This window comes from Ammospiza caudacuta, chromosome 1 (assembly GCF_027887145.1).
Source record: "Ammospiza caudacuta isolate bAmmCau1 chromosome 1, bAmmCau1.pri, whole genome shotgun sequence".
NCBI classification, from domain to species: domain Eukaryota; kingdom Metazoa; phylum Chordata; class Aves; order Passeriformes; family Passerellidae; genus Ammospiza; species Ammospiza caudacuta.
This window is the reverse complement of record NC_080593.1, coordinates 4928607-4956474: the sequence shown is the minus strand read 5'-3', so window position 1 is coordinate 4956474 and position 27868 is coordinate 4928607. Positions and strand designations below refer to the sequence as shown.

The 27868-nt window shown below is 47.0% G+C and overlaps 1 protein-coding gene across 2 annotated transcripts in view; it reads left to right on the top strand.

Moving 5' to 3' along the window:
• The first annotated feature begins 564 nt into the window (after positions 1 to 564).
• The window catches only part of PLCD1 (phospholipase C delta 1), a 58501-nt gene continuing 31197 nt past the window's right edge, over positions 565 to 27868 (top strand). The window contains exons 1-3 of one of the 2 annotated variants that reach the window (XM_058801237.1): positions 565 to 809; positions 13284 to 13448; positions 27312 to 27540. In XM_058801237.1, coding sequence (XP_058657220.1) covers positions 776 to 809; positions 13284 to 13448; positions 27312 to 27540 — 428 coding nt within the window. In that variant the 5' untranslated portion in view covers positions 565 to 775. Of the gene's footprint in view, positions 810 to 8982; positions 9186 to 13283; positions 13449 to 27311; positions 27541 to 27868 lie in introns of those variants that run through there. The other variant, XM_058801227.1, reaches the window with a different exon arrangement.

Sequence of the window (27868 nt, the reverse complement as noted above, 5' to 3'; positions counted from 1 at the left end):
TTTTTTTTTTTTAACTTGTGTAGAGAATTATGAAAAGAATTATTACCTAAAATAATAGGTAATAATTAAACTCTGACCTGTGGCATCTCCTTAAGACCCCTTCCTTGATTTGCGGACCACCGAGGACGGACTCAGAGCAGAAAAATGCGGCAGCCACAGGAAAAGCAGCATCGCCGGGAAGCTCCAGGGGCAGGAGGAGGCCGGGCCAGCGGCGGAGACGCCAAACCCGAGCAGGGAGGAGCCAGGAGCGCTCGGCCGCGCTCGGGGCGCGGGGCAGGCAGCGGCGGCGGCTGCGATAAATGAGGAGGCACAGCCGGGACGGGATTCCAGCCACGGGCACGGAGCTGCCCCTGCCGAGGGAGCTGCCTCCCCTGGCGGGCACCGCTGCGGCGAGGAGCGGGGGCAGCCGGGCGGCTCCGGCCCCGCAGCAGCGCTGATCCCGGGCACGGCTGCTGCCCCAGCCCCGATCCCGGGCACGGCGCTGCCCCAGCCCCGATCCCGGGCACGGCGCTGCCCCGGCCCCGATCCCGGGCACGGCGCTGCCCCAGCCCTGATCCCGGGCACGGCGCTGCCCCAGCCCTGATCCCGGGCACGGCGCTGCCCCAGCCCTGATCCCGGGCACGGCGCTGCCCCAGCCCTGATCCCGGGCACGGCGCTGCCCCGGCCCCGATCCCGGGCACGGCGCTGCCCCGGCCCCGATCCCGGGCACGGCGCTGCCCCGGCCCCGCTGCTGCTCCTGCTGCTGCTCCTGCTGCTGGCGGCTCCCGCTGCAGCCATGGCATCCAATGGCACTTTCCTCGCCTGCAACAGTAAGTTTGGACGAGCCTTCTTGTGTTTCAGCTCTCTTATCTTGTCCAAAAGCTTTATTTTCCCTCCTCTCTTCTCCTCCCTTCTCCGCTTCCCCATTCTCTCGTTTGGATGTAATGGGGCATTTCAGCGCTGGTGCAGAGAGAGGTGGCGGAGTCACCATGCCTCGATGTGTTTAAAAAAAGACTGGATGTGGCACTTGGTGCCATGATCTAGTTGAGGTGTTAGAACATGGGTTGGACTCGATGATCTCAGAGGTCTCTTCCAACCTAGAAATTCTGTGATTCTGTGATTTTTCTCTGGTAATCTGTGGTGTCTTGGCTGGATAAGCATCTGCAAGTTCAGAAAAGTGGATCCAGATCTCCTCCCCTTTATGGGAAGCCGAGAGCGGGATGGGTGCTCTGCTGGATAAACTCTGGTGGAGCCAGCAGAGCCTGGATAAACACCTGGGCTCAGGGGCTGTCCCCAAGCACAAAAGTACAAAATAAGTACAAAATAAGTGTGTTTCTAAAAAATTATTATCTAAAATATTATTGCAAAATTATTATTAAGTACAAAATAAGTACTGTTTCTAAAAAAAGAAGTTCTCTCTGCCCTTGCAACAAGTGAGATTTAGGAAGGTTCTGTTGATGCCAAGCTGGGGAGGCTTGTCTGATGGGGTAATAAAATATCCCCCTTTATTCCCTCACCTGACTTTATGTATTACTTTCTTACCACTTCATTGTATTTTACTTTGAGGAGCAGAAACAACTCAGGGCTGTGACAGCTACAGGTTGAACACCTGGGCTCAGGGGCTGTCCCCGAGCACAAAAGTACAAAATAAGCACAAAATAAGTATGTTTCTAAAAGGATTATTACAAAATTATTATTAAGTACAAAATAAGTAATGTTTCTAAAAAAAGAAGTTCTCTCTGCCCTTGCAACAAGTGAGATTTAGGAAGGTTCTGTTGGTGCCAAGTCTGGGAGGCTTGTCTGATAGGCACGGTAATAAAATATCCCCCTTTACTCCCTCATCTGACTTTATGTATTACTTTTTTACCGCTTTGTTGTATTTTACTTACTCGGAGGAGCAGAAACACCTCAGGGCTGTGACAGCTACAGGTTGAAATAGAATATTTTGATCCCCAAGAAATGGGAAAAGCCTCCAATATTTCTTTTATTCCGTTAAATGGGTGCTTTCTTACTACAGATAAGCTATAAACAAAAATAAATGAATAGAGCAATAAGTGATTACCCATGAACAAAAATCATTTTAGTGTTAGCAGCAGAAATGTGAAAAGATTCCCCCAGGCTGATGAAATCTTCACTCTGATTTTCCCAGATGGTAGAAATCTGACAGGAGGGTGAACCAGAGGTTAATGTTCTACTTTTTGTAGGTATCTCATTCATTATACAGCCACTGGGAAAAGAAAGCTAAGAAACACATCTGGAACTGTTAAAACATTTCCCATTTTGGCCTGTGGGTTATTTTTCAGTGAATATTATTTAGTCCTCTGGGTTTAGGAACCAAGAAGAATTCAGTGGCTGGTAATCTATTATTTTGTCTGAAGCTGAAAAACACACAAATGTTGAATGAGCCAAGAATTGTAAAAAGTATTTACTGAAATTCCTTGACATGTAACACACACACAAATGCCAGGGTCACTGCAAATGCCAGACTACTTAGATAAGAGGGGTTGTTCATATGTGGAGCAGAGTTTGCTATGTAGTTTGTCAGAAATTTCTGATACTGTGAGTTGTGGATATGCTTTGTCCCTGGCTCTGTGTTGAAACTCAGCTTTCTTGAGGTTGAAACCTTTCTTTCAGGTTCTCTCTTCCCCCCGCCAAAAAGAAACCCCACATAAAACAACAGCTGTGTTTTCCATGTCAGAACTAATGTGGGCTATTAATACTCTTTCTCTTGCCTCTTGGTTTGTTTCTGAACTGGGAGCCCTTGTGCTCATAGATTGTAGAATAGCTGATTTGTACTATGCCTTATTCTTATACACTGACTTTTCACCCAAGACACTGTGTGCATTGTGAGAGGAATGCTCTCTGCCACAGTCCAGGGGGAGAATCAGCTTGTAAAATCCCACAAGACAGTCCATTTCCTTGTTTGCTCTGCCAGAAAGTCCTCAGGATTAACATCTATATTGAAATTTCCAAATGAATCATCTCCACCTGCCCTTGTGAGCACTGAGGAGGCTCCTTCTGCACTTCATGCTAGGAGCTAACACAGCTGGGATCTGCTCTGGAGCACTTGGTGACTTTGATCTCCTTTCCTAGGAACAAAATGCTCCCAGCGCGCACCTTTGATCTTTGATGCAGGCTGTGCTTGATCCACCATGTGGGAGTTTTGTGAGCCACAGCTCCCCATAGTCCAGGGAAATTTGGGATACTGCACATCCCATTGCACTGAACATTGAACACGTCCCTTTCTCAGACAGGACAAGTAAAATTCACTCTGGATCATTTTTTTTTACACAAAAGCTGCTAAATTTTCCATCTGAGCTATGTATTTTAGTAAAACTAAAGCCCACAGTTGGTTCTGAGATTGTTGCCAGTGTGTAAAGCCCCATCAGGCCCAAAAGTAACTAAGACAGGGCCAGAGGATGCTTGAGGAAAAATAGATTTTAATGGGGAAATGAGAAAGAAAGAAGAGGGAAATGCAGTCACTTGGAAAAGTGCTGCAGGTAGCAGAGATGAAAGGATTCAACCAACCACAGAGAAAAGCAGGAGAGAGAGGTGTGTGGGGAAGAGATGGTTTGTGTAGGAATGGAAACTCAGCTGCCTGGATAGGCACTGGGAGCCAAAGTTACCAATAATTTGTGAGCAGGGTAGAGTTTCCTGTACAGGGACATCAATTAAAAAAGGTATTTTGGAAGGAAAGCTGCAGATAAACACTTGGTGATCACACAGGGTGGGATTCAGCTGCGTCAGCACCAGTATCTTAAGAAATTTTAGGTTTGTAGGGATCTAGGCAGGAGGATTGTATCCTACACAAACAATCTCTTCTCCTGGCCCCTTGCTGGCACTGTAGATAATGAAATCCTGCAGACTGACCCTCAGCCATGTGTCTCTGAGTGGGTGGAAGGACTGAGTCCTCACCAGCCAAGCCACCACACCAGAAGGCTGCAGACCTTGGTCAGACACAGAGGTTTCTTTTTTCCTTTGTGCAGGAAAAGATTTTGACATAGTTTCTTCTAAACTGAAATACTTCCACACCTTAAATGAGCCAGCCTAAACACTGTGTGTGGGGAAATTCTCACACCTCAGGCTTTCCCTCACATGGTACATTTTAAAGCCCTGTACCATGGTGCCTTTTAAAGGCCACACAACAAGTCTCAATGGCTGGTTTTGGCTAGAGTTATAGAAATTCCAGATAAATCTCTTAGGGGAAAAAAAAAATTCCCTAGTTTTGCATAATTCAGTTGTGCAATTTAATTATTGCACAAATTTTGCCCTGCTGCAGAATGTTGAGAATGACCTGTGTTTTGTCTATGGAAGAAATTTCAGCTCCTGAAGAAAATGTGGAGGAAAAGCTGTTAAGTGGCTTTTAAAAATTGAGGTTGGGACCCACCTACAACTGACTTTGGGTTTATGAAGAGAACATCTTCATCTGCATGTTCCCAGAAATGTGACCTGGGAGTTGGGCAGCTGAGCTGCTCGAGTGCTCCTGGCTGCTGGTCCTGGTCCTATCCATCAAGTTGATATCCTTCTTTTCAATTATTTTATTTCCACACCAGCTACTGGAAAAGCTGTAATTTATTGCAACCCAGTATTTTTTTTTACACTTTCTTTGCAGCCAAATCTCTCTGTGCACTGTGATGAAGGGGCCAGTGGAAGCAGCAAACCAAACCTTCAGTCTGGTTTTGTGTTTCCAGTTTTAGCTGGGTGTTCTGTTTTACCTGGATTTCATCAAGAGCTCGGGGCAGCAGCTTTTGATGGGTCACAGCCTGTTCCCTGCACTGATCCAAGCTCCCTGGGAGGGACCTGGACTGGCAGGAAGATGTATGAAGGTTTTCACTAATAAAGGTCAAGATTTGTCTGTCTGTGAAGTGTCTGAGCAGGCAGCCTGGCTTTGTTTACACCACACAGGGCCAGGGCTCTGCACTGTTTAATTTCCAGCACATTCCCCAGCCTGGTTTTGATCCACAGCAAGCTGGCAGATGGCATGGCCTGGGTGATGGGCTTGCAGCCCTTCCCAGTGGGCACTGTGATATAACCACATTAATACTCTTTCTCTTGCCTCATGAAGTTGGTTTGTTTCTGAACTGGGAACCCTGTTTTGGGGAAAGATGGGCTGGATGGACATGTCAGAGATGGAGGTGGGACCATTCTCCTCCCAGAGACTGTAGAGACAAAATGAGACAGCCAAAGGATACAAAATGGGCTGAGAAATGCTGGGCAGTGCTGATCCCATCCCACAGCTCCTGGCCAGACTGCAGGCAGTGGGGGGGAGGCTTTAGGCAGCGATCTGGAGGACAGCAAGACTTGGGAGAACTCCTCCTGTATGAAATTTAAGGTTTAATGTGTATGGTTTCTGCCCCAGCTGAGCAGGACCTCTCAGCACTCAAAGGGAGAGGGCCAGAAAAGCCAGTGTAAGGTTTGCTGCTGGAGAATCCCGTTCTCAGTGTGACCACAAGGTGGAACTTGGTACATACCACATGCTCTGCAGAGGCACCCGCTGGGAACCAGCAGCAGCATCCTTGCCCAGGGATGCATCTGGACTCAGCCCCCACTCCCTGACCTCACTTCCCCACAGGGGGAAAGAGGGAAAATGCTGGTGTAGAGGATCCACAGGCATTTTTTTTGCTGGAGGTGAGAAGCTGTGCCAACAGCAGGGCTTGGTTCCCAGAGGATGTGAGGGGTCACTGGGGAGAGTAAGCTAAGAGCAGTGAGTGGTGTCCTGGAGGAGAAGGAGGAAAGAGGTTTCTGCAGGTGGAATTTGTCAGGGCATGGATGAAGTGAGGAATGGATTCCAGAGGGAAGCACAGGGCAGGTGGGACCCTGCAGATGTGGAAGGCAGCTTTCTGTCACATTCTTTAGTAAGAAGAATGACATTATGTAAAATGGACCATTTTTTTCTCCTCTTGGTAACAAATACAGGGCAAGACACAGCCTTTAACCTCTTTAAAGGGAAAATCTTCCCTAAACATAACATTTATTGATATGTAGTTCCCATAGGCATTACTAGTTCTAGTTTGCATCATGTGCATGATGTGATGGGGAAATGGTGAGGTCATCACCAGCACAGGTATTTTTATTCTAAATTATCACAAGTCTGGGCAAATCAGCAGCTGACTTTTGTCATGTCATTTTTGTCAATGTGCCCTAAAGAGACTGTGATCAGAATTAGGGTTGCATCACTTTTGGTGTTGCCTAAATATGATGGTGGTGAGAGAACAAGTGCAGCCCTAATAAAGAACTCAAAAGCCAACCTGCTTCCCCCAGTGTGAAGTGGTAATAGTGTTTCCTTAGCTCCCATGTAAAATAATGTGATGGAGATTAATTAATTTTGGAAAATCATCTGAAGAGCAGCCTGTGGACTGTAGTGTTCTCACACAGCCCATTTCCTACCAGACACTGCAGCCACTCCATCTGTAAGTGCCTGTTTCCTGGATATTCCCTTTCCTGGATATTCACATTCACTCAAACCCTTTGCTAACTTTGGGACCATGTTCTGCCATCCTCATTCCCACTGATTTCCATTTGCTCTGTGAGTAATCCAGCTGGAATCAATAGGGGGATGAGCACAGCAAATCCTGGGCATGGGGACGTGGATAACTTCACTCATGTGACCAGGGCCATTTATTTAATTGGGATTGGTCACATGGGTAAAATTGCACGACCCACTGAGGTGCAGTTACCTGCAGTGAATAAGGCTTGAAGAATTTTTCCACGAGCCATTTACAGGAATCACTTCCTCCCATGCCAGAGTGTGACAGCAGCATGGTGTCACAATACCCATGTCATCCTTGCCCATCAGGCTTCTTTTGTGAGATGTGACATTGTCTTTAAATTACCTCAAGACTACAATAAATCCAGCTCAGTCATTTCCCAAAGCAGGGAATTTCTGTCCCGATAATCTCATCTTCATTTTAAAAACAAAGTGATTTGAACTGCTTTGCATCTCTGAAGCCTTCACAACAGCAGAACTTGCACATTGCTGTTCTGGAGAGGTAGCTAAACTCATTGCATGCTGACCCTGTGCTTAGTCTGTGAGCAAACTTCAGGGCTAAAATGCTCTCCCAAGGGCATGGAAGGCTTTGAGCAGAGCTGTCACTGGCACTGCAATTAGAAATTAATGAGAAAGTGAAGCACAGGGCCTCTGTGTGTTCCCAGATCAGTCCCTATGGGATGCTGGTTGCTGCTGGACAGGAGAGCTGGTGCATAGAAGAAAATTGTTTTGCTAAGGCAATTACAGGAGACTTCCCCACTCCTTTAATTAGATCAGTCCTCTCCAAAGTGCACAATGTGAAATATGGATGTGCTCAGAGACTGATAGCTAATAAATATCATCTAGCCATTACATCATGGTGCTCACCTACTTGCCAGGGCAAAACAAAGCTCCCAGCTCCCAGGGGAGTGCTATGGAGATTACAGCTCTGAATCCAGTCCCTGGATGTTGTTCTTGTTCCCGATGCCTGTCTGTGCAGGGGGCCCAGAGAGGCTGGAGGTGTTTCCCAAACACCCACTGACAATCTGGCTAACATGTTCAGCAATGTCCCATCCAGAAACTGCCTTTATTCTCCTTTGCTGTCTGTGATCTGCAATGGCTGTGTCTAAAGAGTTATTAGATGCACTGCTGTTCAAGGCCATGCAATGGCACTCTCTTGTCCCCTGAGAGTCTCTCACCTGTGGTGTATGGCAGTGATTAATGACTCTGACCCTGTCCTTGTGCTGGTCAAACAACCCAGTGCTCTCTGAGGGCTGGTAGGGCTTCCTTCAAACTGCTGAGAAAGAAGGGGAAGATGTCTGGATTGATAGACACCAGAAACAGAGATAATGTTTATAAAACCTATATTGACTGTGATGAGGGGCTGGTGATGGACAGCCTTCATTTAGGTTGAAAACAGTGGCTAAAACAGTGTGGTTTGATATCAAGTTTATTGGATATGTGCTGATTCTGCAGTAAGGGACATTCACCCCTGTTTGACCCATGTCCCTGCAGTACCTTCACCTTTACAACAGCAGCTTGCAAAGGCAATGACAAAAAAAAAAAAAAAAAAGACCAAAAAGAAAAAAAACCAGTATGTGACAAAGTGTGTGTGTATAGCTGCTGTTTTTCTCTTCAGAAAAGGTCATGGCTAGGGAAGCAATGGATTTTAGCCCCAGCCATTGCCAGGACAATGGGGAATGGCTGTCAGTTTCAGCAAAGGAAATGTATATTGGTCATAACATAGAAATTCTTCTGAAAACATCTGAGCTCTTGTGTGGGTATGCGAATTGGTTTTGGAGTCTCTGTCCCTAGAGATATCCAAACTCACCTGGACAAGGCTGCAAGCAACCAGATCTACCTTTGAAGGTGACTTCACTTTGAATGGGTGGTTGAACAAGAGAGCCCCAGAGGTTCATTCCAACCTGAATTATTCCGTGATTCTGTGTAATCAGTCACTTGTTAAATCCCTGAAGAGTCTTGTTCTTATACTAGAGTGCAGGGCAAATCTGAATGACAATAATACACCCAAAGCTATGCAGAAATGTGGGGTCAGTGATTCACCCAAGTCACACACAGGAAATCGGTGGCAGAGAAGCCGCTCTCCGCACTCTTAGGAAACCACTCTTTCGTTGGTGGAAAAGGAAGAGGATTAAAACTGAGTTTCCGAGCATCGTTTGGGTCCCGTGTGCCCTGGCTAGGAGGTGTTTTAGGCACCCATTCAGTGCTGGGCAGCTGCTCAGAAGAGAAAGGTGGAGCCAGGCTCGCTGCGGGCAGCACACGCTGACAAGCCCAGGACACTGATTAGGAGCCGCAAACAATATCCGCGATTTCTCCACCCTCTGGAAAAGATGCGTAAAATCCCGCTGGTGGAAAACTTGTTCCCGATACCTGGGCAGCTGCCGGCAGGCTCCTCGGCTTGAGTTTGCGTCCAGCGTGTGCAGCAGGAGGAGAGACTCGCCCGGTCCCACCCCCAGCCGGACTCTGCCCTGCCCTGCCCGCCCGCGCTGCCGCTGTCCCGCTGGCCGCTCCTCGGAGCCCCGTGTGACACCGCCGGAGCTCCTGGATGAGCAGGGACCCCCGCAGGGGTGGCACGGCCCCCCCAGCCCTCCCGACGGCCGCCGAGCCCCAGGCTGGATCATGCAGTGCATCTGCAGGCAGCCCAAGCGCACCGCGTCCCAGGAGAACATCCTGCTGGAGCAGAGCCGCAGAGTGGCCGCGCTGAACGGCATCAGGCTGGGTAAGGGACAGGGACAGGGACAGGACAGCGTGGGCACACCCGGCAGCCGCTTCCCTTCTCTCTTCCCTGCGCAGTTGAGTGCTCCGCCCTGAATCCAGCGTTATTTTTAAATTCCCAAGGTTTCCTTTGTTTTCGTTTGCTTGTAATCACACGCCAGATGTGTGAACAGCTTCGTTGGAGGCATCAAAATGTGGGCAAAGGCTTGGTTCCCAAATCTCTTGCTGGGTTTCTGCCCTGCCTCTGATTGAGGGTGTTTGGGGCGGGCAGTGCCATTCTCCTGCCCGGTTTCAGCCCTCGTTGCTGTAAGAGCCCAGGGAAGCAGGCAGAGGCTGCCGATGAAAGAGGAAACCCGGGGAGTTTCATAACTTGTGTGCCTGGCTATGAACTCACTGCTGGTTCCTGCTCTCCGGAGGCGCAGCCCGAGTGGATGCCAGTGGGACGTACAGGGTGGATGCAAGTGGGAAATAGCCATTTACTCACCCGAGTTCCTTAGATTTTACAAGAAGGGCTTTCTGCCCTTTTAAACCAGCAAGCTTGAGTTAAGTCTGGTCTGTAAGCAGGCAGGAGGAGACTTGTTTTATAGCAACTGTAATTAAGTTCTATCAGATCAGCAGATTTGTGAGAACGGTGCAACAATACAGATTAACACTGCCATCCTAACGAGCTCCTCAGTGAGCTCCTAGCATGACAGCTATTGTTTTATTGGGCTTCCTGCTTGCTGTAAGCCTGAGCTACATAAACCAAAGGTTAACATTTCTGATATCTCAGTGGCTGAAGCTTCCTAGTGCAGTGTATCAACACGATGGTTATTGTGGTGCTGTGTGTGCTCAAGGCACTCCTACCTTGGCCAAACATGATTTTTGCTGTGAACATCACTGTGTGCTGAATATATTCTGTTCAGAAAGTGTTTGATTGATGTTTTGTAAGTAGGGGGGGTCCTGACCCTTGAAAGGCACTCTGGAATTTTGCATGCTAAGTGTGTATTTGGTATTTTACAGAGGATGCTAAGCAAGACACAGTCTTGCCACATGCTTCAGGCAGGATTTGCATGTCTATTTTAGTGCAGAGATTGTGCTTCTTATGCTAAGTATTGTTATATAGTTGGGAGTCAATATCCCTGTCCTGCTGCACAGTGTTTTTAACATTTACATGATGCATGTGTATAGTATGTATGAGTCTGGTTTTCATTGCTGTGAGATGGAGCTCTGGACCACAAACCTCCTCAGCTTCAGGCTTTGAGCAGTCTGGTCTAGTGGAAGTGTCCCTGCCCATGGCAGGAGGGTGGAATGGGATGACCTGTAAGCTTCATTCCAACCCAAAACATTCCATGATTCTCCATGGGGTTGTTAGGAAGAAATGTTCAGGTTTCTGCTGGGAAAAGGCGGTTTGTTTGTTTTTTTTTCTACTGGAAAGCAGTTTAAATAACCAGCTGAGAGAGTAATGTCCCACTGACACATCAGGGTGTGTTTGTGGTATCAGCAGATCAGAGTGTCTTATGCTGCACTATGGCCCAACAAAAAGCAGGTAGGAACACAGAAGTTAAGTGACTCACCCAAGGAAAGAGTCAGTGCCAGTGCTTGCTTGGGCATGGGAGGCAGAGCCTGAAGCACTGAGGAAGAAGAAGGGGAGTTTTGACCATGCTGTTACACTGACTGGGCTGTGCTGCTGAACAGGATGAAGGGCTCTGAGCTCCAGCTTGTGTCTGAACTCTGTAGTTCAAGCCTGGAGGAGAGGAATCTACCCTTGGCCTCCACCTGTGCCCATCCAGATTTGTGTTTATTGCATTGGTGCAGCTTTTTGGGATGTCCTGGTAGCAGGACACATTACAGATGCTGCACACAGGGTCTGTGGAACAAAACATGCCCTGGTTAAATGGAGTCCTCATTCCACACTTACAAACATCAGCATCCAAAGGATTTGGTGGGTTTCCTGCTCTCCTGGTCATTCCACCCCAGGATGACTTGTCCTCCTCCTAGTCCTGTAATGACTGACAGTGGCTGGGATCTGAAGGAAAAGAAGGAATTGAGCTGGGAGCTGGGATAGAAATGTGGGTGAATATGGAGAAGGGAGAAGTTGGTTTCCTCTCCAGGGATGTTAGTGAGGCTGCAGTCTGTGCACTTGGAGGACATTTGCCTTAGAGCAGAGCTCTAAGCCAGCTCAGGAGACCAAGAACCTGTGAAGCTCTTGTGGTGTGTCTCCTTCTTCCAGATGATCTGGCCTCTCATCAGCCCCTGGGAATGCTGTCCCAGGTCCCATAGCTGGCCTCACCTTGTCACCCTTCTGTGCTTTGCAGGATTCAGATTTTTTTCTTCTCTCCATTAATTTTTTTCTGAGGTTTTCTGTGGGGGAATCATTAAAATTCCCCTCTTAGGAACCTCCAGACCACTCCTGAGCTGGGGAGCCAAGCAGTGCTGTAGCAGGGAAGACAATTAATGAGATACCTATTTTAACTTTGAGGAGAGATAGAAGCTAAAACCACCTTTGCAGGATCTCCAGCTTCTACTCTGATGCTTTCAACTCTGGATGTTTCAGCCTGGCTCCGCTGTGGGCATATTTCTTGAGCTCTGCAAAACCAATAAACAGTGTGACCTGCTCACAAAGTGGACAATGGACACCCCTAATATTTTTCTCTGGTGTAAATCTTAGGCTTTGGCAGCCTAAAGTGCTCTCTTTAGGCCAGTGTATCCCAGTTACAAACTCACAGTGTAAAATGCTCTCTTTAGGCCAGTGTATCCCAGTTACAAACTCTCAGTGCTGGTTTTTGCTGCTGCCACCATGACCCACACTGGTGCTTTGCAGCACCTGGCACTTCAGTTTCCTGTGTGGAATGTCAGGAGACTGGGAATTTGGCCACTTGGATCTCAATTGGATTTTGTTTTCCAAGCAGGACTGAAGCGATACCTGGTAGTTTCTTGTCTTGTCTTAAGATCCAGTGATTCAAAGCAACTGTGTCTCCCAGAGAAGAACCAGCCCAACGTCACAGGGGGCACTGCACTGAAAAAATGTTATTTGTGAGACTCCACATTATATTTGTGTAATGAGGAATGTCCCTGGAGTTGAGTGTCAGGTGGCCAAGTGGCTCCCTGCGCTGTCAAGGTGAGGTAAGAGAAGTTTTTCCTGAGTTGAGAAGTGCATGGTCAGCTCTGCAGAGTGAAATGCTGCTTCACCAGCTCTGAGCCAGCCTCTCGTGCAGTGCCACAGAGCTGCAAGGTGCCTGTTACAGACAGCCCAGGATGTGTTTCTTGTGTTTCCTGCTCTCTCCCTTCTCAGCCTGCATGCTTCAGAGCTGTAATTAATGGTTGGTTTGGGGGACAGATTCTCCAAGGTATTTAGGTATGTGGAAGTCATGCACTGCTAGGACACTTAAAACCATGTAGAGTGTCAAATCTGTTTTCAGAGTCTCAGTAGGTGTCTGTTTCCTCTCTAGATGTCTCAAGTGCCTTCCTAAATCTAGGCTAAGTTGTGAAATCTGAAGTTCCCACAACCAGAAGGTTTGGTTGCTATTTCTTGACATTGCATTGGCCTCGTAGTGTAACAAAGACAAAGACCCTTTGGATGGTTGAGCAATGAGGATGAGCAACTGGCTGATCCTTGCTGCTGTCTTAGTGATCTGCTGCTGCCTGCCACCAAATCAGGCTTCATCTGATCTGCAGAATTCCTACATGGATAGGAAGGCACTGCTTGCCGGAGGAGGATGAGAGATATCTTTGTGTATTCCTGTTTCCGCAAAGGAAATTTTGTTGCAGAAGAGATTTGAAATCACTTGAAAGTTCCTGACAGCATTCCAGTTACAAGTTATGCAATTTTCCTTTCTCTGCTTTTACTTCTCTGTTGTTGGTTTTGTTGTAATTTTTTTGCATCCTAACAGTATTTTACCTTTGTAAAACACCTGAGAATTACAACACAAAGTATTCAGACTCAGTCTGAGAAGCACACAAGGCTTCAACCTCTTTTGTGATCATGAAATGGTGTGGAGGATTTCTGGGTCTCTGCTCTGCTCTCCTCCCCAGACCTCGCTGCCCTTGTGGAAGGGAAAACTCTTTGAGCATCATTTCTTGAGCTGTCTCTTAAAACATTCCCACTTCTGTTTCTCCACAGGCCTCAAAGATGACAAGGACCTGAAGTTCCTCCTGAAAGGCAGCCAGCTGCTAAAAGTGAAGTCAAGCTCCTGGAGAAAGGAGCGGTTCTACAAGCTCCAGGAGGACTGCAAAACCATATGGCAGGAATCAAAGAAGGTGCTGAGGTCCCCAGAGTCACAGATCTGTGAGTAAAGTTTGCTTTGTCAGAGGTGCCTGGGGTGAACCAGAACCATTATGTGTTGTGGAGGGAGGGTTTGGAGCATGTGGAAACCCAGGGCACTGGGAATGTTTCTGTGTCTGCTCTGGGATGCCCTGACCCCCAGGGCAGCACTTACTCTGACCCTCATCCATGGAGAAAGTCTCCCAGACTTCAAGACAGACTGGAATCCACAAAAGTGTGAAATAGATTATAGAGAGTAGTGTAGATGCATCACTTGCTGAGAGGTTTTGGGATTTTTAGTGTGTTGTGGATGGCAGCAAGATGGAGGGCACAGGGTGTCATCCTGGGTTTCTTCTTCATGCTTCTTCTTCCTCCTTCTCCATGGGTTTGGGTGGCATTTTGTAATTGGGCAGAAAAGTCCCCATTGCAGCTCTGTGGGATCAGTTATTGGGTTAAAAGGGAAAATAATCCAGGTGTCAGTTCTTAATGGGATAGTTTAGTCTGAAAAGACCTTGTAAGAAAAGATTGTTGGCCATTTTGTGCCTTGCTGCCAAGCTCATGGTTGTGAGACTGTTTTACTGATAAGGAATAATAAACACTTGAGTCTGAACATGACCTATTGTCACAAGTGCCTTCAATTCAGACCCAGAGAAACCCAGAACTGGTCCTGCCACAGGAGCAATGGGAGCAGGTCCTTCTTTCCTCCTGTGACACACACACTGAGTGATGCCGTCACCCCTGGGACAGCCAGGAGGAATCTGCCGTGTCAGGAATGGTCACATTGCCCAAGCTCAGGAGCTGCTGCCTCAGGTGGTTGTGGGGTGGGTTGTGCTGGTCTCAGCAGCCCTGCCTGCCTTGTTTCCTCCCCAAATTGTTCAGGTCACTCAGGTGCCTGAGCCCTGATGCTCAGTGTGAGCACTTGTGGTGTGGTGTGTGGCTGCTGCTCCTTTCCTGCCTGCAGCCCCAGGGAAAAATTGGCATTTCAGCCTCACAAGGGAACTGCAGAGATGTGGAAATCCAAGGGCTGACAGGAGATGTCTCTGGGAAGGACAGCCTATTCTCATCCTTATCTTGGAAACCAAGGATCTGCCCTATTATAAAAAGTCCAGATACTACAATCACCATTGTATGGCACAGGAAGAACCATTCTGTTCCAGCAGCACCCAGCTTGGCACCATAACTGGGACCCCAGTTGAACCCAATTGTGCAGTCAAAGTGGAATCAGGCAGGGTGTGTCTGTTTATATCTTTTTTTTTCCCTTCTCATTCCATGTTTTTCTGACACATTTCTCTATATTTTCTGACTTTTTTTCTCTCTTATTTCACTAATCATTGTGATGTTGTAAATCCAGGAGATAAATTAGCAACATGGAAGATGCTTTATGGCATGTTGAAATGTGCTAATTACACAGGTTTTTTTTTTTGTAATGATCACAATTAACTAAATGAAGGGTGGGTCTTTGAAAGTACCTCCCTTCCTCCCTCAAGCAGTGATAAGATTTCCAGTAGGAGGAGTAAAGTAACAGGGTAAAATATGTTTGGTTTGTAACCAAAGTTTTCTCACATGACCTTGGGCACCTCATTTAATCTTTTTGTGCATCCTTCTCCACACAGTTTCTTTCTCTTCCCTTGTCATGGTTTAGGCCTGGCAAAGCCAGAGCCCCTATGAAAATACACCTTCTCTGGTGTCTGCTGTGAGATTTTGACCAGGAATAAACAAAGCAGGCTCTCACTTGAAAAAAAGAAAAGTTTATTAACTAAACTACAAAAACAATTACTAAACTACACACAAAAGAAAAAAAAAAGAAAACACAAGGAAAATGAAAACCTCACAAAAAACACTCGCCTCCTCCTCCCCCCTAAATTCCCAATACAATACATCTTCCAAAATCACCAGTTCTGGGTCCAGCACCACCCTTTAGAATGCTCAACTTTCAGTTCCTCAAGAGGAGAGGGAGTCCTTCCATGTGTCGGGGTGGCCTTTTCCATCCTTGTTCTGGTGCTCTCACCACTGAACAAGAATCAGGGCTGCTTCCAGGGTTGTCTTTTTAAGGATGCTTTGCCCAGTTCCAGAAAAGCACAGCATGTCACCTTTGGGACATCTGTCCCCCCCATATTTTATATACCCCCTGGGGCCAAGGGGTACCCACACTGAATCTTCTTTGGCTCTGGGACATTTCTCCCCCTGGACTCAGTCTCTGTATCACACGGAAACATGGCTCTGTCCATGGCTACACAAAAGAGTCCAGCATAAAATGCCACTCCATCTTCTCCATTTTCCCAACATCTCTCACTCTCTCTCCCTCTGGTCCAGACCTTCATCACTCGTCTAGGAAGGGTTAATGTTCTGTAAGGTTTTCATTGTCCAAGAAGGGTTAAAACTCCAAGCGGCCGGACTCCTGGCTGCACCCCCCCCATCTCCTCAGCCAGGCTGCCTGCTGCCAGCACATGTTTACTAAATTTCAAGGTAACGGCCACAAACACAGGCTGCACTCTCTCTCTGTCTGTCTGTCTCCAAGGGGGGGGGGAACAGGCTGCCCATTGCTTCCTGGCATTTCTTTACTTCTTCCTTCCACCCTTGGGGGGGCCAGGCCTATCTCTCCCGGGCCGGGCCGCATGGCTTTTCCCCTGCCCCCGCCCAGCCAGCAACTGGGCCGGGAGAGAGACCCAACTCCTTCCCGCCAGAAATCCAAAGAGAAACTGCCAGGGGGAGAGCCCTGCTTTCACCCTGTGTTCTTGGAGGTGGATCCAATGCCCAGTGGTTGGGCCAGATGGCAATATTCAAATCTGAGCACTCATTGGCCCCATCCACAGCATCCCAGAAATCCTGTTTCCGGGTCAAACCATGACATTCCTCTAACTGTAAAAGGCTTTGGATCATAGAATCAGAAAGGTTTGGGCTGAAAGGGACATTAAAGATCATGGATCAGGGAGTTCCAACTCCCTGCCATGGGCAAGGACACCTGGACCAGGTTGCTCCAAGTCCCATCCAGCCTGGCCATGGACATTTCCAGGAATGGGGCATCCACAGCTTCCTTGAGCAACCTGTGCCAGTGTCTTGTCACACTCTGAGAAAAGAATTTCATATTAACATCTCATCTAAATTTCTCCTTTTTTAGTTTAAGATAGTTCCCCCTTGTCCATCACTATCTGCCCTTGTAAAAAGTCCCTGTGGCTCCTTTTTTACAAAAGGGGAAGGCTGCAGTGAGACCTCTCCTGAGGCTTTGGGCTGGAGGCTGTCCCCTCCTTGGTGTTTGGGTCTCAGCCTGGTGGGGTCCTGAGCTCAGCTGGGCTCTTCAGGTCCCCCAGGCCAATAACCCATCATAACAACAGCAAACAGAAAGTCCTCAGTGGATGTTTGCTCCTGCTCTGCTGAGCTCTGTCCCATATAAAACCAAAGTCCTTTGCCACATAATATATATCTTTCTCTATATAATTTATCTTGCTAATATATCTCACTCTAAATCAAATAAAGGTGTGAATTGAGAAGAATGACTTTCAGAGCTCACTTTCCTGTGCTCTGAGCCAGCAGTTTCCAAATTATGGGGTCTGAGAGCCCCTACAGGAACAGTCCTGACCCCACCCAGTCCTTGGAAGTGAATGGGAAGGATCCTTGTGGCTCCAGGTATTCTGATGTTTGTCTGGAGGAGCCCTGGAGGATCCATGGCTGTGGAGCTGGCAGGGAGAAGAGCTGCAGCTCCATGAGGGGTTGTTTTATGAAGAAGAGTGAGATAAATCCTTTGAGTGACCCTGATATAGTTTAGAAAGTCTCTTTTCCCAGTCTGGTGGTCAAAGAAGGAGTCAGAGCTCTTAATTTCTCAGTCTTAAGGTTGTTTTTTATTTCTTATCTATAAAATTCTTTCTCCTGTCCAGCTGAGGTCCGTCCAGCAGGACAGTTCCAGGCACTCTCCCTGCCCCCGGGGCAGTGTTATCTTTTTATACTAAAAACTACCTGTACAATATTTACAGTTACTTTCCAATACCTATCACCTATGTTAGACAGTGAGCTTCTACTCTAAACCAATCTAAAAGTGCCACCATCACAGCAGAAGATGGAGGCCAAGAAGAAGAAGGAGAAAGGCTGGACACACCCAGATTCCTCCATCTTGCCCCCTAAACCCCCATTCTAAAAACCCCAAAAAATCTATTTTTCCACCCCGTGATAAATTCACTATCATTCTACTTAAACTTTCGTGGGTTGTAATTCTTCATATAAAAGTTGGTAATTGTTTTTTCCAAGGGCTAAATCAAAGGCACAGGGGGGTCTCAGGGTCTGTGCCAAGGTCTCTGAGCCCCCTGAGAGGGTCTCACATCCTCCAGGGCAGCCAGAGGAGTTTCCTGGGTTCCCAGAGGCTCTGAGCACAGGCTGGGGCTGTGCCTGAGTGGGTGTGGATTTACAGCACTCTGATGCACTTCGGTAGCTGGATGCAGCCAGCATTGCCACACTGTGGTGCCAAGCTCTTGGCAGGGGTGGAGGGATACCTGTAGGTGCTCTGAACACATCTGACCTGGAAGTCAATGAGAGAGATGAGTAAAAAGTACTCCTAAAAAGTCCTAACCCATGACATCAAAGAGGTCCATTTCCATAAAATCATCGAATGGTTTGGGTTGGAAGGGACTTGACCATTTCCAGGGATGGGGCAGCCATGGTTTCTGTGGGCAGCCTGTGCCAGGGCCTCACCACCCTCACTGTAAGGAATCCCTGCCTTGTAGCTAATCTAAACCTGCCTTCTGGCAGTGTGAAACCTTCCCCTGTGTCACGTCACTCCAGGCCCTTTGACAAAAGTCCCTCCCCAGATCTCCTGAAGGCCCTGGGAGGAGCTCTGATGTCTCCTGGAGCTTCTCTTCAGCTTGAGCACCCCCAGCTCCCCCAGCCTGTCCCCAGAACAGAGGGCTCCAGCCCTTGGAGCAGCTTTGTGGAATATCTTCATTTGTGGTGTCCTCTGGGCTTGCTCCAGCAGATTCACATCCTTGGAGGCACTGGAGCTGCTGTGCTGCAGGTGCTGATCATGAGAGCAGAGGAGAGGGACAAAATCACTTCCCTCAACCTTCTGGTCATGTTTCTCCTTGCCTTTCTCTTTTATTGATCCTCTGAGACCTTCCATTCATGAGCTTTCAGAGTGATTGCTGTGCTTGAGTTTCATTCTGGAGCTTTTGACTTTACCAGGCTGCTCTGGGTCCAGGTGCAGGGTGGGTTACCCCTGGCTCGTGCTGTGGCCTCTGGCAGGCTCTGTCACCCCATTTTTCTTCTCCCTTGGTCCAGTGAAGGCTGTCACAGCGGAGGAGGAGTGCAGGGTCATGGTTTGAGACCCAAAATCAGGGTGAGTCTCTGCAGAGGGTCGCCCTTCCTTGCTTACAAACACTGACTTTGCTCTCCAGGACAAAGCCTTTCCAAAGCTGCAGATAAATTCCCTTTTCAGGATGGAAAAAAGGATGAGCAGAATGGAAACTGGGAGATTTAGCAGCAGGTTTAATCTTATCTGCAGCATTGCTGACAGCAGTGGATGCACCTCAGAGGAGGGAAGTCTGGGTAATCTAAGGGTTATGGGTTTTTTTTTTTTTTGTTTGGATAATTTCTTGTTATTCCTGTTGTTATTCTTATGACCATGTGGAAAAGCTATTTGTAAACCATTATGTGATGGAGTACAGTAGATAAAGCTGGGGAACTGCCAGGGTTAGACAGGAGAATCTCAGATGTTTGAAGTTCAAAAAACCCCACTTATCAGGGTTGTGACGGGAACAGATGTTGCCTGGATCAGATACATGGGGTACAAGCAGTACCTTCCTCTGTTGTCTTTATTTTAAACAACTGGGAATTTAAATTAGATACTGTCTTCATAGCTGCATCCCCCTTTGGGGATAAGCTGTCCTTCCAAAATGGTTTCTCCTCTGGTAGAATAATCAATTTTTTCCTTATTGTCAATAATTCCTTATTTTTCAGTATGTTCCACTTAGGCCCCAGGGCAGTTTTTTTTCCCTCACCCTCAAAAGCCCTTGAAGCATCTTAAGCCAGTTTTCCAGCTAGCATGTTGTGCCCTGTGTGTACTCTCTGGTTGCCTCCAGCAGTGCTGGGCACCAAGGGCAGCTCAAAAGCACCTTTAAAAATCCATTTTTCACCACAGGTTGTTCTTTCTGTGGCTGAGCTGCAGCAGACCCACAAACACACTGCTGCTCTTGTTATCCTGGCTGATGTGTAGGGCCATGGGAGGGTGGAGGCTTCTTTGGCCCATGAGGCTTTCACAGTGCTTTCTCCCTGGCCTCCAGAAACAGAGTTAAAGTGGCTGGATTAACAGTTTTGGGGGCAAAGAAAAGATTTATGTGAGGGAGCTGGAAAACAGTTCATTCTGGGGCAGATCACTGTGGTGTGAGGGAGGATAGCCTGTCACTAGCACTGTCTAATTTAACTGTGGTCAAATACCAGAACTCATGTAGGTGAAAAAAAAAAAAAAAAAAAAAAAAAAGAGCAAAAAGGCACTTGCTGCTTTCAGTGAAATTGATTTTTGAAAGTATTTTCTTAAACCAGCTGTAATCCCTAGTGTGAGCTCATTTAAGCCAGACTCAATCCCTTTAAAAACTCTCTCAACTTGGGGATTTGTGGGAATGGTTGAAAACTTTCCAGTGAATCATCCTTTTGAGCAGCTGGTGGAGAAACAGACGGTTCAAAGGCAGAAGGAAAAGGCTGAATGAGTCTGTTAGGCTTAGGGGTGCTGCAGTGGGGCCCCAGGGGTGGTGCTTTGGTACCTCCTGCACTGTGTCTCTCCTGGAGGCCCAGGAGGTGATGTTTTCCATGAAAAGCTTCACACACTGGAGCAGGGATGATTCACTGGGGCTGTGCTGTTGAGTCACGAGCAGTGAAGTCAGGAGAGAACGTCAAGAGTTGTAGATGAAATGTTTCCCTTTCTGGCCAAAAGCTTTACGTAAGAACTTCTATTGTTGGGTTATTTCTTTTTCTGTTTTTTGATTAAAATAATCGGTTTTGGGAGGTGAGCTAAACTCGGTTGGACTGCTTGTTGCAAGTGATGACTATGTTATTGCTTAAAGTCATGAAATAAATCTTTTGATCTGATGATTAGTTAGTCTCACTATTAAAAATGCACAGCATTTGCTTCTGTTCCTCTGCTTTCTGGCACAGTTATAGGATATTTTTTGCTTGGTTTAAACATAGTACAAAAGGTTTATGTTTATAGCCTAGTACCAGTGTTCAGCAGAAAACTTCCTCCTTTGCTTTTGGCTTGCTGGGAAATCTATGAATATCCTTAAAATATCATGCAGTGAACATATCATACCACTTTTGTAGAAGAATAAATTATTGTCTCCATTGAATTAATGTCCTGAACTCGATTGCAGAAGAACAGGAAGGATGTAATATTGCTTTGTGTTTGCTGGAGTCACACAGCAAAAGCTTGAAATTGTTCCTGGTAAGTGTCTAAAGTCAACAGAAACTCTCAGCAACCTGTGTGCACACAGCAGGTAGCTGGCTGCACCAACAGCTTCCTTCTGCAGCTCCTTGAGGAATCATTGCTTTCATGGTCAGACAGGTATTTATCCCTGGAAAAATATTTGCTGATGCCAATCAGTTATGCAAGGCAGCCATCAGCTGTGAAAAAAAAACTGTCTGTGGGTCCCATCAGTTTTTATCAGAATCACTCAAGCCATCACCCACACCATTTCAGATGCAGAGCTGCTGTCTCTTCGACTGAATTTTCAATCAGGCCACCATGGGCATTGCTGGGACAGTTTTCATCACAGGCTGACAAATATTGACCTTATTCTCCCTTGCATATGTTAAATGCAAAGGCAGAAGTGTTGAGAGCCTCAGATCCAAATTTAGCAGTGCTGTGATGGCAGGGCAAGTAGGAACCAGTCACCAAAATAGTTTGTGGGGCCCTGGTTGTGTGGAAGGAATGTAAATAGAGATCATTCTCTTTGCTTCAGTGCCCCAAGTCATGATGGGCAGACTGAAAGGCTGGGTGAAGTCCTTATATGAAAGGGTATTTCCAAACAACCTGTAAAATTGCATGTGCATTGCATCACTGGTTGTCAGCTGGTAAACACACTCCAGCAGTGAGGGCAGGCTGCTGTGCTGCAGATCTCGAGTCAGAACAACCTGCTGAGCGTGTCTGTGGAGGGGAGAAGGGAATGGGTGAGGAATCAGCAGCTGGGACCTGCCACAACTCACACACAGGGAGATGAAAGGGCAATGGCTGGGAGGGCATTGTCACAGACATATTTTATGAAAAATCCTTTCATTAGGATCTTTTCTTCTGAGAAGCTGAGAAGCTTCAGCTTCTCCATGTTTTGCTGCTTTGGAATGTGATTTGGAGAATTGTTTACCCAGCATGTGAAATTGTTTTTACTTGATGACCAATGACAGCCACCTGTGTCGAGGCTGTGAGTAGTCCCAGGATTTGATCATCATTCCATTCTTTCCATTCCTTGCTAGCCTTCTGATGAAATCCTTTATTCTATTCCTTTAGTATAGTTCTAATATATATTTTTCTTTTAATATAATATATATCATAAAATAATAAATCGGCTTTCTGAAACATGGAGTCAAGATTCTCATCTCTTCCCTCATCCTGGGACCCCTGTGAACACCGCCACATTTGGTGAGCCCTGAGTGAGGAACATTGCCACAGCAGGGCTCATGCTGAGCCCACCCTGAGCCATGGTGTTAAAGTATCCCTCAGGGATGAGGGTGATGGATAGCCTTTGGTATTCCCAGCCTGGGGGACTGACAGTGCTCCAGCTCCTGCTGCTTCCAAAGGTCCTGATCCCAGCTGCAGGCCCTGATCCCCGCTGTGTGTGGCCATTAGCATCAGCCACCTCTGGTGAAACCAAAATGAGCTGAATGGCACTTGTCAGAACCCAGGAAATTCCTCTGGCTGCCCTGGAGGACTTGAGACCCTTCCCAGGGGGCTCAGAGACCTTGGCACAGAGCCCCAGACCCCTGTGCCTTTGATTTAGCCCTTGGAAAAAACAATTACCAACCTTTATAAGAAGAATTACAAGTCAGGAGAGTTTAGGTAGAATGATAGTGAATTTATCACAGGGTGAAAAATAGATTTTTGAGGTTTTTAGAATGGGGGATTGGGGTCCCAAGATGGAGGAATTTGGGTGTGCCTTGTCCTTTTTCCTTCTTCTTCCTAGCCTCCATCTTCTGTGTGATGTTGGCACTTTTAGATTGGTTTAGAGTAGAAGCTCACTGTCTAACATAGGTGATGGGTATTGGGAAGTTATGGTAAATAATGTACATGTAGTTTTTAGTATAAAAAGTTAACACTGCCCCGAGGGCAGGCAGAGTGCATCAACCCAACCTGCGAGACAGACCTCGGTGGGTCAGAGAAAGAATTTTATAAATAAGATACAATAAACAACCTTGAGGGCGAGAACAGAAAAGTCCTGATTCCTTCTTTCACTGCCGGGCTGGGAAAAAGAAGTTTGTACATATCTCAGAGTCACTCTGAGCAGCAGAGATCTGAGAGGCTATTCCTGGGGTGAAACCAGAGCGAGGAGCAGCACACAGGGCACACTCAGGTGCTGTGAAATCCATGGGGTGTCTCTGCAGGATGGTCCTGGGGTCAGCTTTCATCTGCTCCTCACAAGAAGCTGAGCTGAGGTGCAGCTGGTGAGGGTCTGGCCTCTCTGTAGATGTGCAGGATGAGATGTGCAGGTGTCTGACCTCTCTGCAGATGTGCAGGATGGTGTGCAGGCTCTGCAGGGCTGAGCACGTTTCTCATCTGCATTTCTTGACAGTAAACAGAAGTGACTTACTGAGCTAATTAGAGTGGGATGGATTAATTCAATGTGACTGAGTGCCACATGGCACAGACCGCCTGTCACTGAGAGGGGTGGGATAAGGAAGGGATCTGAGGAGCTGTTCTTCAAGGGAGGCTGTTTTGGCAGTGCCCACACAGTGACCCTCCTCTCCCCTTCATCAGCAAAGGCACAAGAAAGGAGAGACACCTGCCACTCCTTGTCCTTTACATGCTAAGTAGTTTGCAGGAGGTGCAGGTTCAATTTCATACTTTCTCTCTTGACAAATACTCTTGGCAAAATGTCTCATCTCAAAGGCCTATCAAGCAGGAGGAAAACAAAGGGGTTGTTGTCTACCTTTGTTCCTCCTTTCCCTCTATTCCTCAGGATTAGCAAAGAGTTTAATTTTACTGCTCATGCTCCCAGCACAGTCTGGACATTTCAGTTGTGGAGCAGTGATGAGAGAAGAGATGGAGAGGCCAGGGCTCCTCTCTGACAAGTGCTTTCATCATTAGGAATGTTGTCAGGCTCACCCAGAATCATAGAGTTGCTTGGGTTGGAAGGCACCTTAAAGATCCTCCAGCTGATTTCCTTTAAGAGGTGTTCCTTCTGCATGAAGAGATGAGTTTGCAAATGTAACACCAAGCTTCTTGAAAGCCATGCGGAGAGAAATCCAAATCAAGAGAGATACCCAAAATTTACACGTTGGTTGCTTGAAAATACCATGGGCTGTCAAAAGAATCCTGAGGGCCTGAGTCATCCCTGCCAGGAGTAAAAGAGGAGAAGGGTGCTGGGCTGAAAATCAGCAAGGGAGAAGCACAAGAGCAGGAGCCAGTGATGAAAACTGAAAAGAGGGCTAGAAAGAAAGTTCTCAACATCTCCCTGAGAGTGGTTCAGACAGGAGGAATTCCACTGGCTCCAGGGAAGGCTGCTGTGTGTCCGTGTCAGTGGGGAGCCTCTGGCTGTGTGAGCAGCATCCAGAGCAGCCAGGAAGGCTGACCAGGATGTAACCTGTGTGAGTTGGTGTCTGGAGGTCAGGAGGAACACAGGCTGCCTTGTGCTGTGCGTCATCTTTTGGGCTCTCTACAAACCACCTCCTCAGCAGACGCAAACACTCCAAAGGAGATGCAAACTTTCCAAATTCTCTTCTGCTTGTGGTTATCTCCTCGCTGTGGCGTGATGGAGAAGGAGCAGGGAGGCTGCAGGGAGCTGTGATTGATGGCTGTTTGCTGGGAGTGCTCCTCTGCTGTGAAACATCTCTGTGCCCCAGTTATTTTTGATTTCTCCTTGCAGATACACACAGTTTGGGACTCCTAATAGAGTACAGTCGCTGCCTGGGAGCAGCTGATAAAGTACTCATGCTGGGTTAAGATTTTCCAGAAAAGAGATAACTTGTGCAGATGGCTTGGGCTGAGTACTTTGGCTTCAGCTTTTTTATTGATAGATGAAAACAGTACACACAACCAAGCTATGGAAAGCTATAAAAAGTGTCCTTCCTTACCCTGCTTTTTAACAGTTCCTGTGGTGATAGTTTCTCTCCTCTCTTGTGTGACTGCAATAGACACCAGTTGTGCTCTTCAGCCTTCCTTGTACCCTTTGTGTACTGAGCAGCTCTTTTATCTCCATCATCCTCTGAAAAGATCAAGGCAGCCCTTCCAGACACAGGTTTTCAATCTTTTTTTTCCTCCCACACAGCTCTCTTTTCCAGTGGATTCATGCAGCCACGTCATGGTTTCCAAAGAATCCATTCTAAATTTCCAATATTTAACATCAGATTTTCTGGTCTTGGAAACAGGAGGCTGTTGCCAGCCCCAAGTTTAGGGGCTGATTGCACAAGCAGACTGAGGAGCCATTCTGCAGGACAATAACTCTTGTGAGCCAAGCAGTGGTGAGCAGCTGGCAGGTGGAGAGGAATAACAGGATGAGATGATCCTTCCACTTCACTGCCATAAGCAGAAGAGATCTGGAGAGGAGGAGAGTCCCACATTTAAGGACAGTCTGCATATGAGATGCTCAGATTGCACTTCCCTTCTGGTCAAGGGTCCACTGTAGCCATGGGTTAAGGGTATAACTTATCCTGAATCTTTTGTTTGAATAGGACAGAACAGCTGTGTTCCAAAAGCTGTTTTATTTCCCACTGGCTATAAAAGAAACCTAAATAAACTTTAGACTTTTTGATTGAACTGAATCTGGCCAAACATAGTAAGATGCTTTACATTAAAGGTGAAGTTCCACCTTAGGCACAACCACTATAATTTGATTAATGTCCTGGTTAAAGGGCAAGATCACCAGGAAGGTTCAGCTGTGGGGGAATTGCAGCCCTTTTTAATCTGATTTTAGTACTCAAACCCATAAACTTTCACTCAGAGGTAAATTGGCCAGATATCATAATTCCACAGCAGCCCATCCCAACCCAACCTTTTCCTCCCCTCCCCTCAGCCGATCAAATGTTGGCCTTTGCAAAGTGATAATCAAAGACCACACAGAGCTAACAGCTCATTATTGTCAGGGAAGAGCTTTGCCAGCTCCAGGGAGCTCCTGGTGTGTTCTTGTATAGGAACCAAACCAGCAAAGTGCTGTGGAGGGTGTTTGACCACCCCAGCATCTGGTGAGAACTTGAAGCAAATGTGAAGTGTTGCTTTTGGAAAGTCACTGATTTTTGAAGACTGAAATTTTGGGTGGTTTTTTTGCAGTTTGTTTTTTTTTTTTTTTTTCCCAGCAGCTGAGCATTATCATGACTGCTCTGGGAAAACAAGGAAAGTTTTCAAACCTCTAATGAGCATCTGATGAATTTTGAATAATCCCAAGCCAAGCCAAAAATGTGCAGGTGGATGCTGAGTTGGGTCTTTCTACAGTGTTGACTTTGAATAAACTGGGCATTTTAATGGTGAGATGGATGTTTAAAGGCAATTTTCTCCTATTCAGCTAAACTTTGGGGGTATTTCATACTCATGCACTGTTTTTTAACAAAGCTCCAGACCAGGTTGCTCCAAGCCCCATCTAACAAGGCCTTGAACACTTCCAGGGATGGGGCACCCACAACTCAGGGCAACCTGTGGCAGTGTTGTGTAAATGTATTAAGTGACCCATGAAAGACAAAAAGAGGCTGTGGGTGCTGCTGGGAGCTCATCTGATTTCAGCCCAGTTTGAGGGCTCTGCTCTCAAGAGCATTTTTAGGACCGTCTCTGTTACTTGCATTTGTTTAATAAAAGTCTCTTCATGCACTGCTCCTTCTGGATTGCCTTGTGTGTGCACTTTGCAAACTTGGAGCAACTTCAGGGTTCATTTCCACCAGCTGAAGGGCAGAGATGGAAGTGGGGAAGGATGATCTTGAAGACAGTGTTTTGATTTCTTACAGCAAGGACAATAAATTCTACCCTTGACAGGGGTTAGGACTGAGTATGGGTGACACCAGACTGCTGTGAAACTTTGGTCTTTGCCTCCTTAATTTGCACTGCTGTGGCTGAGAGGAACGGATGGGATCTTAAATTTTTCCTTCTCACTGTTTTTGCAACCTAAAGAAGGACAGTTTTTTCCCTTACCCTCCTCTTATTGAAGTCGCCTCTTATTTTGCCCAGAGGGACTGTGGACTTCTCATCCCTGGAATTGTTCAGGGCCAGCTGGATGGGGCTTGGAGCAACCTGATATCATGGAAGGCATCTCTGTCCATTTCGGGGGTTGGTCTTTAAGGTCCCTTCCAACCCAAAGCATTCAGTGCTTTTAGGATTTTCCCGTGGGTGATGCTCACAGGGAGGCACAGCTCCACCGTCCCCATTCTCAGGGGGAATGAGTCAAGGGATGTTCAAGTCAGGGATGCTCCAAGGACTTGGAGCCAAATCTTGGTCATGATTTCTGGCTCATAAAGAGGACATCACAGCATGGCACCTATGGCATATTCTGTGTCTTTATTAAATAAAGAACATAGGGAAAGAGATTTTAATATTTCTTGCTCTTTCTAGCCCTTTTGAGTTGAGTTTTCTTTAGTACCAAAGCCTGGAGAAGAGAGGGAGAGGAAGGGAACCTCCAGAGGCTTCAGGAAAAGGAAAAAGAGTAATTTTTTAATACCCCTCACCAAGGAGAGATAAGGCTGAGTGAACCCCTGCTGACAGCAGGCTCTGCTTTCTTTCCACAGTCTCCATTGAAGATATCCGGGATGTGAGGTCAGGCCATAAAACAGAAGGGATGGAAAAATACGCCAAGGATGTCCCAGAGTATCGCTGCTTTTCCATCATCTTCAAAGACCAGAGGAAAAACCTGGACCTCATTGCGAGCTCAGAGGATGATGCCAACCACTGGATTGCTGGCCTTGGGAAAATCATAGCCCACAGCAACTCCATGAACCAGAAACAGAAACTCCAACAGTATCCTTTGCCTTATAAAGTGATTAATCACGGACAAAGATGCACTTGTCTTTCCATGTGGGTGGGGATAGTAGACTAACCTCCTTTTTTCCCTGTTCTGGGTTTTCTCTTGCATTCATTTTGCACCCAGGCAAGCTCCCTGGTTTCCAGTGCTTTTCCCCCCTGTTTTACAATGATACCAGCAAGAGTGGAGTCAGGCTTAGTGTGGCTCCTTAAGCGAAGAATTCCCTCTTTCATGGAGCTCCAGATAAAACAATCATTATTTTTTTGTGTTCTTCAGGGGTCTGTTTCACTTGCAATGCAGTAAACTCCAGGACAGGCACTTCTT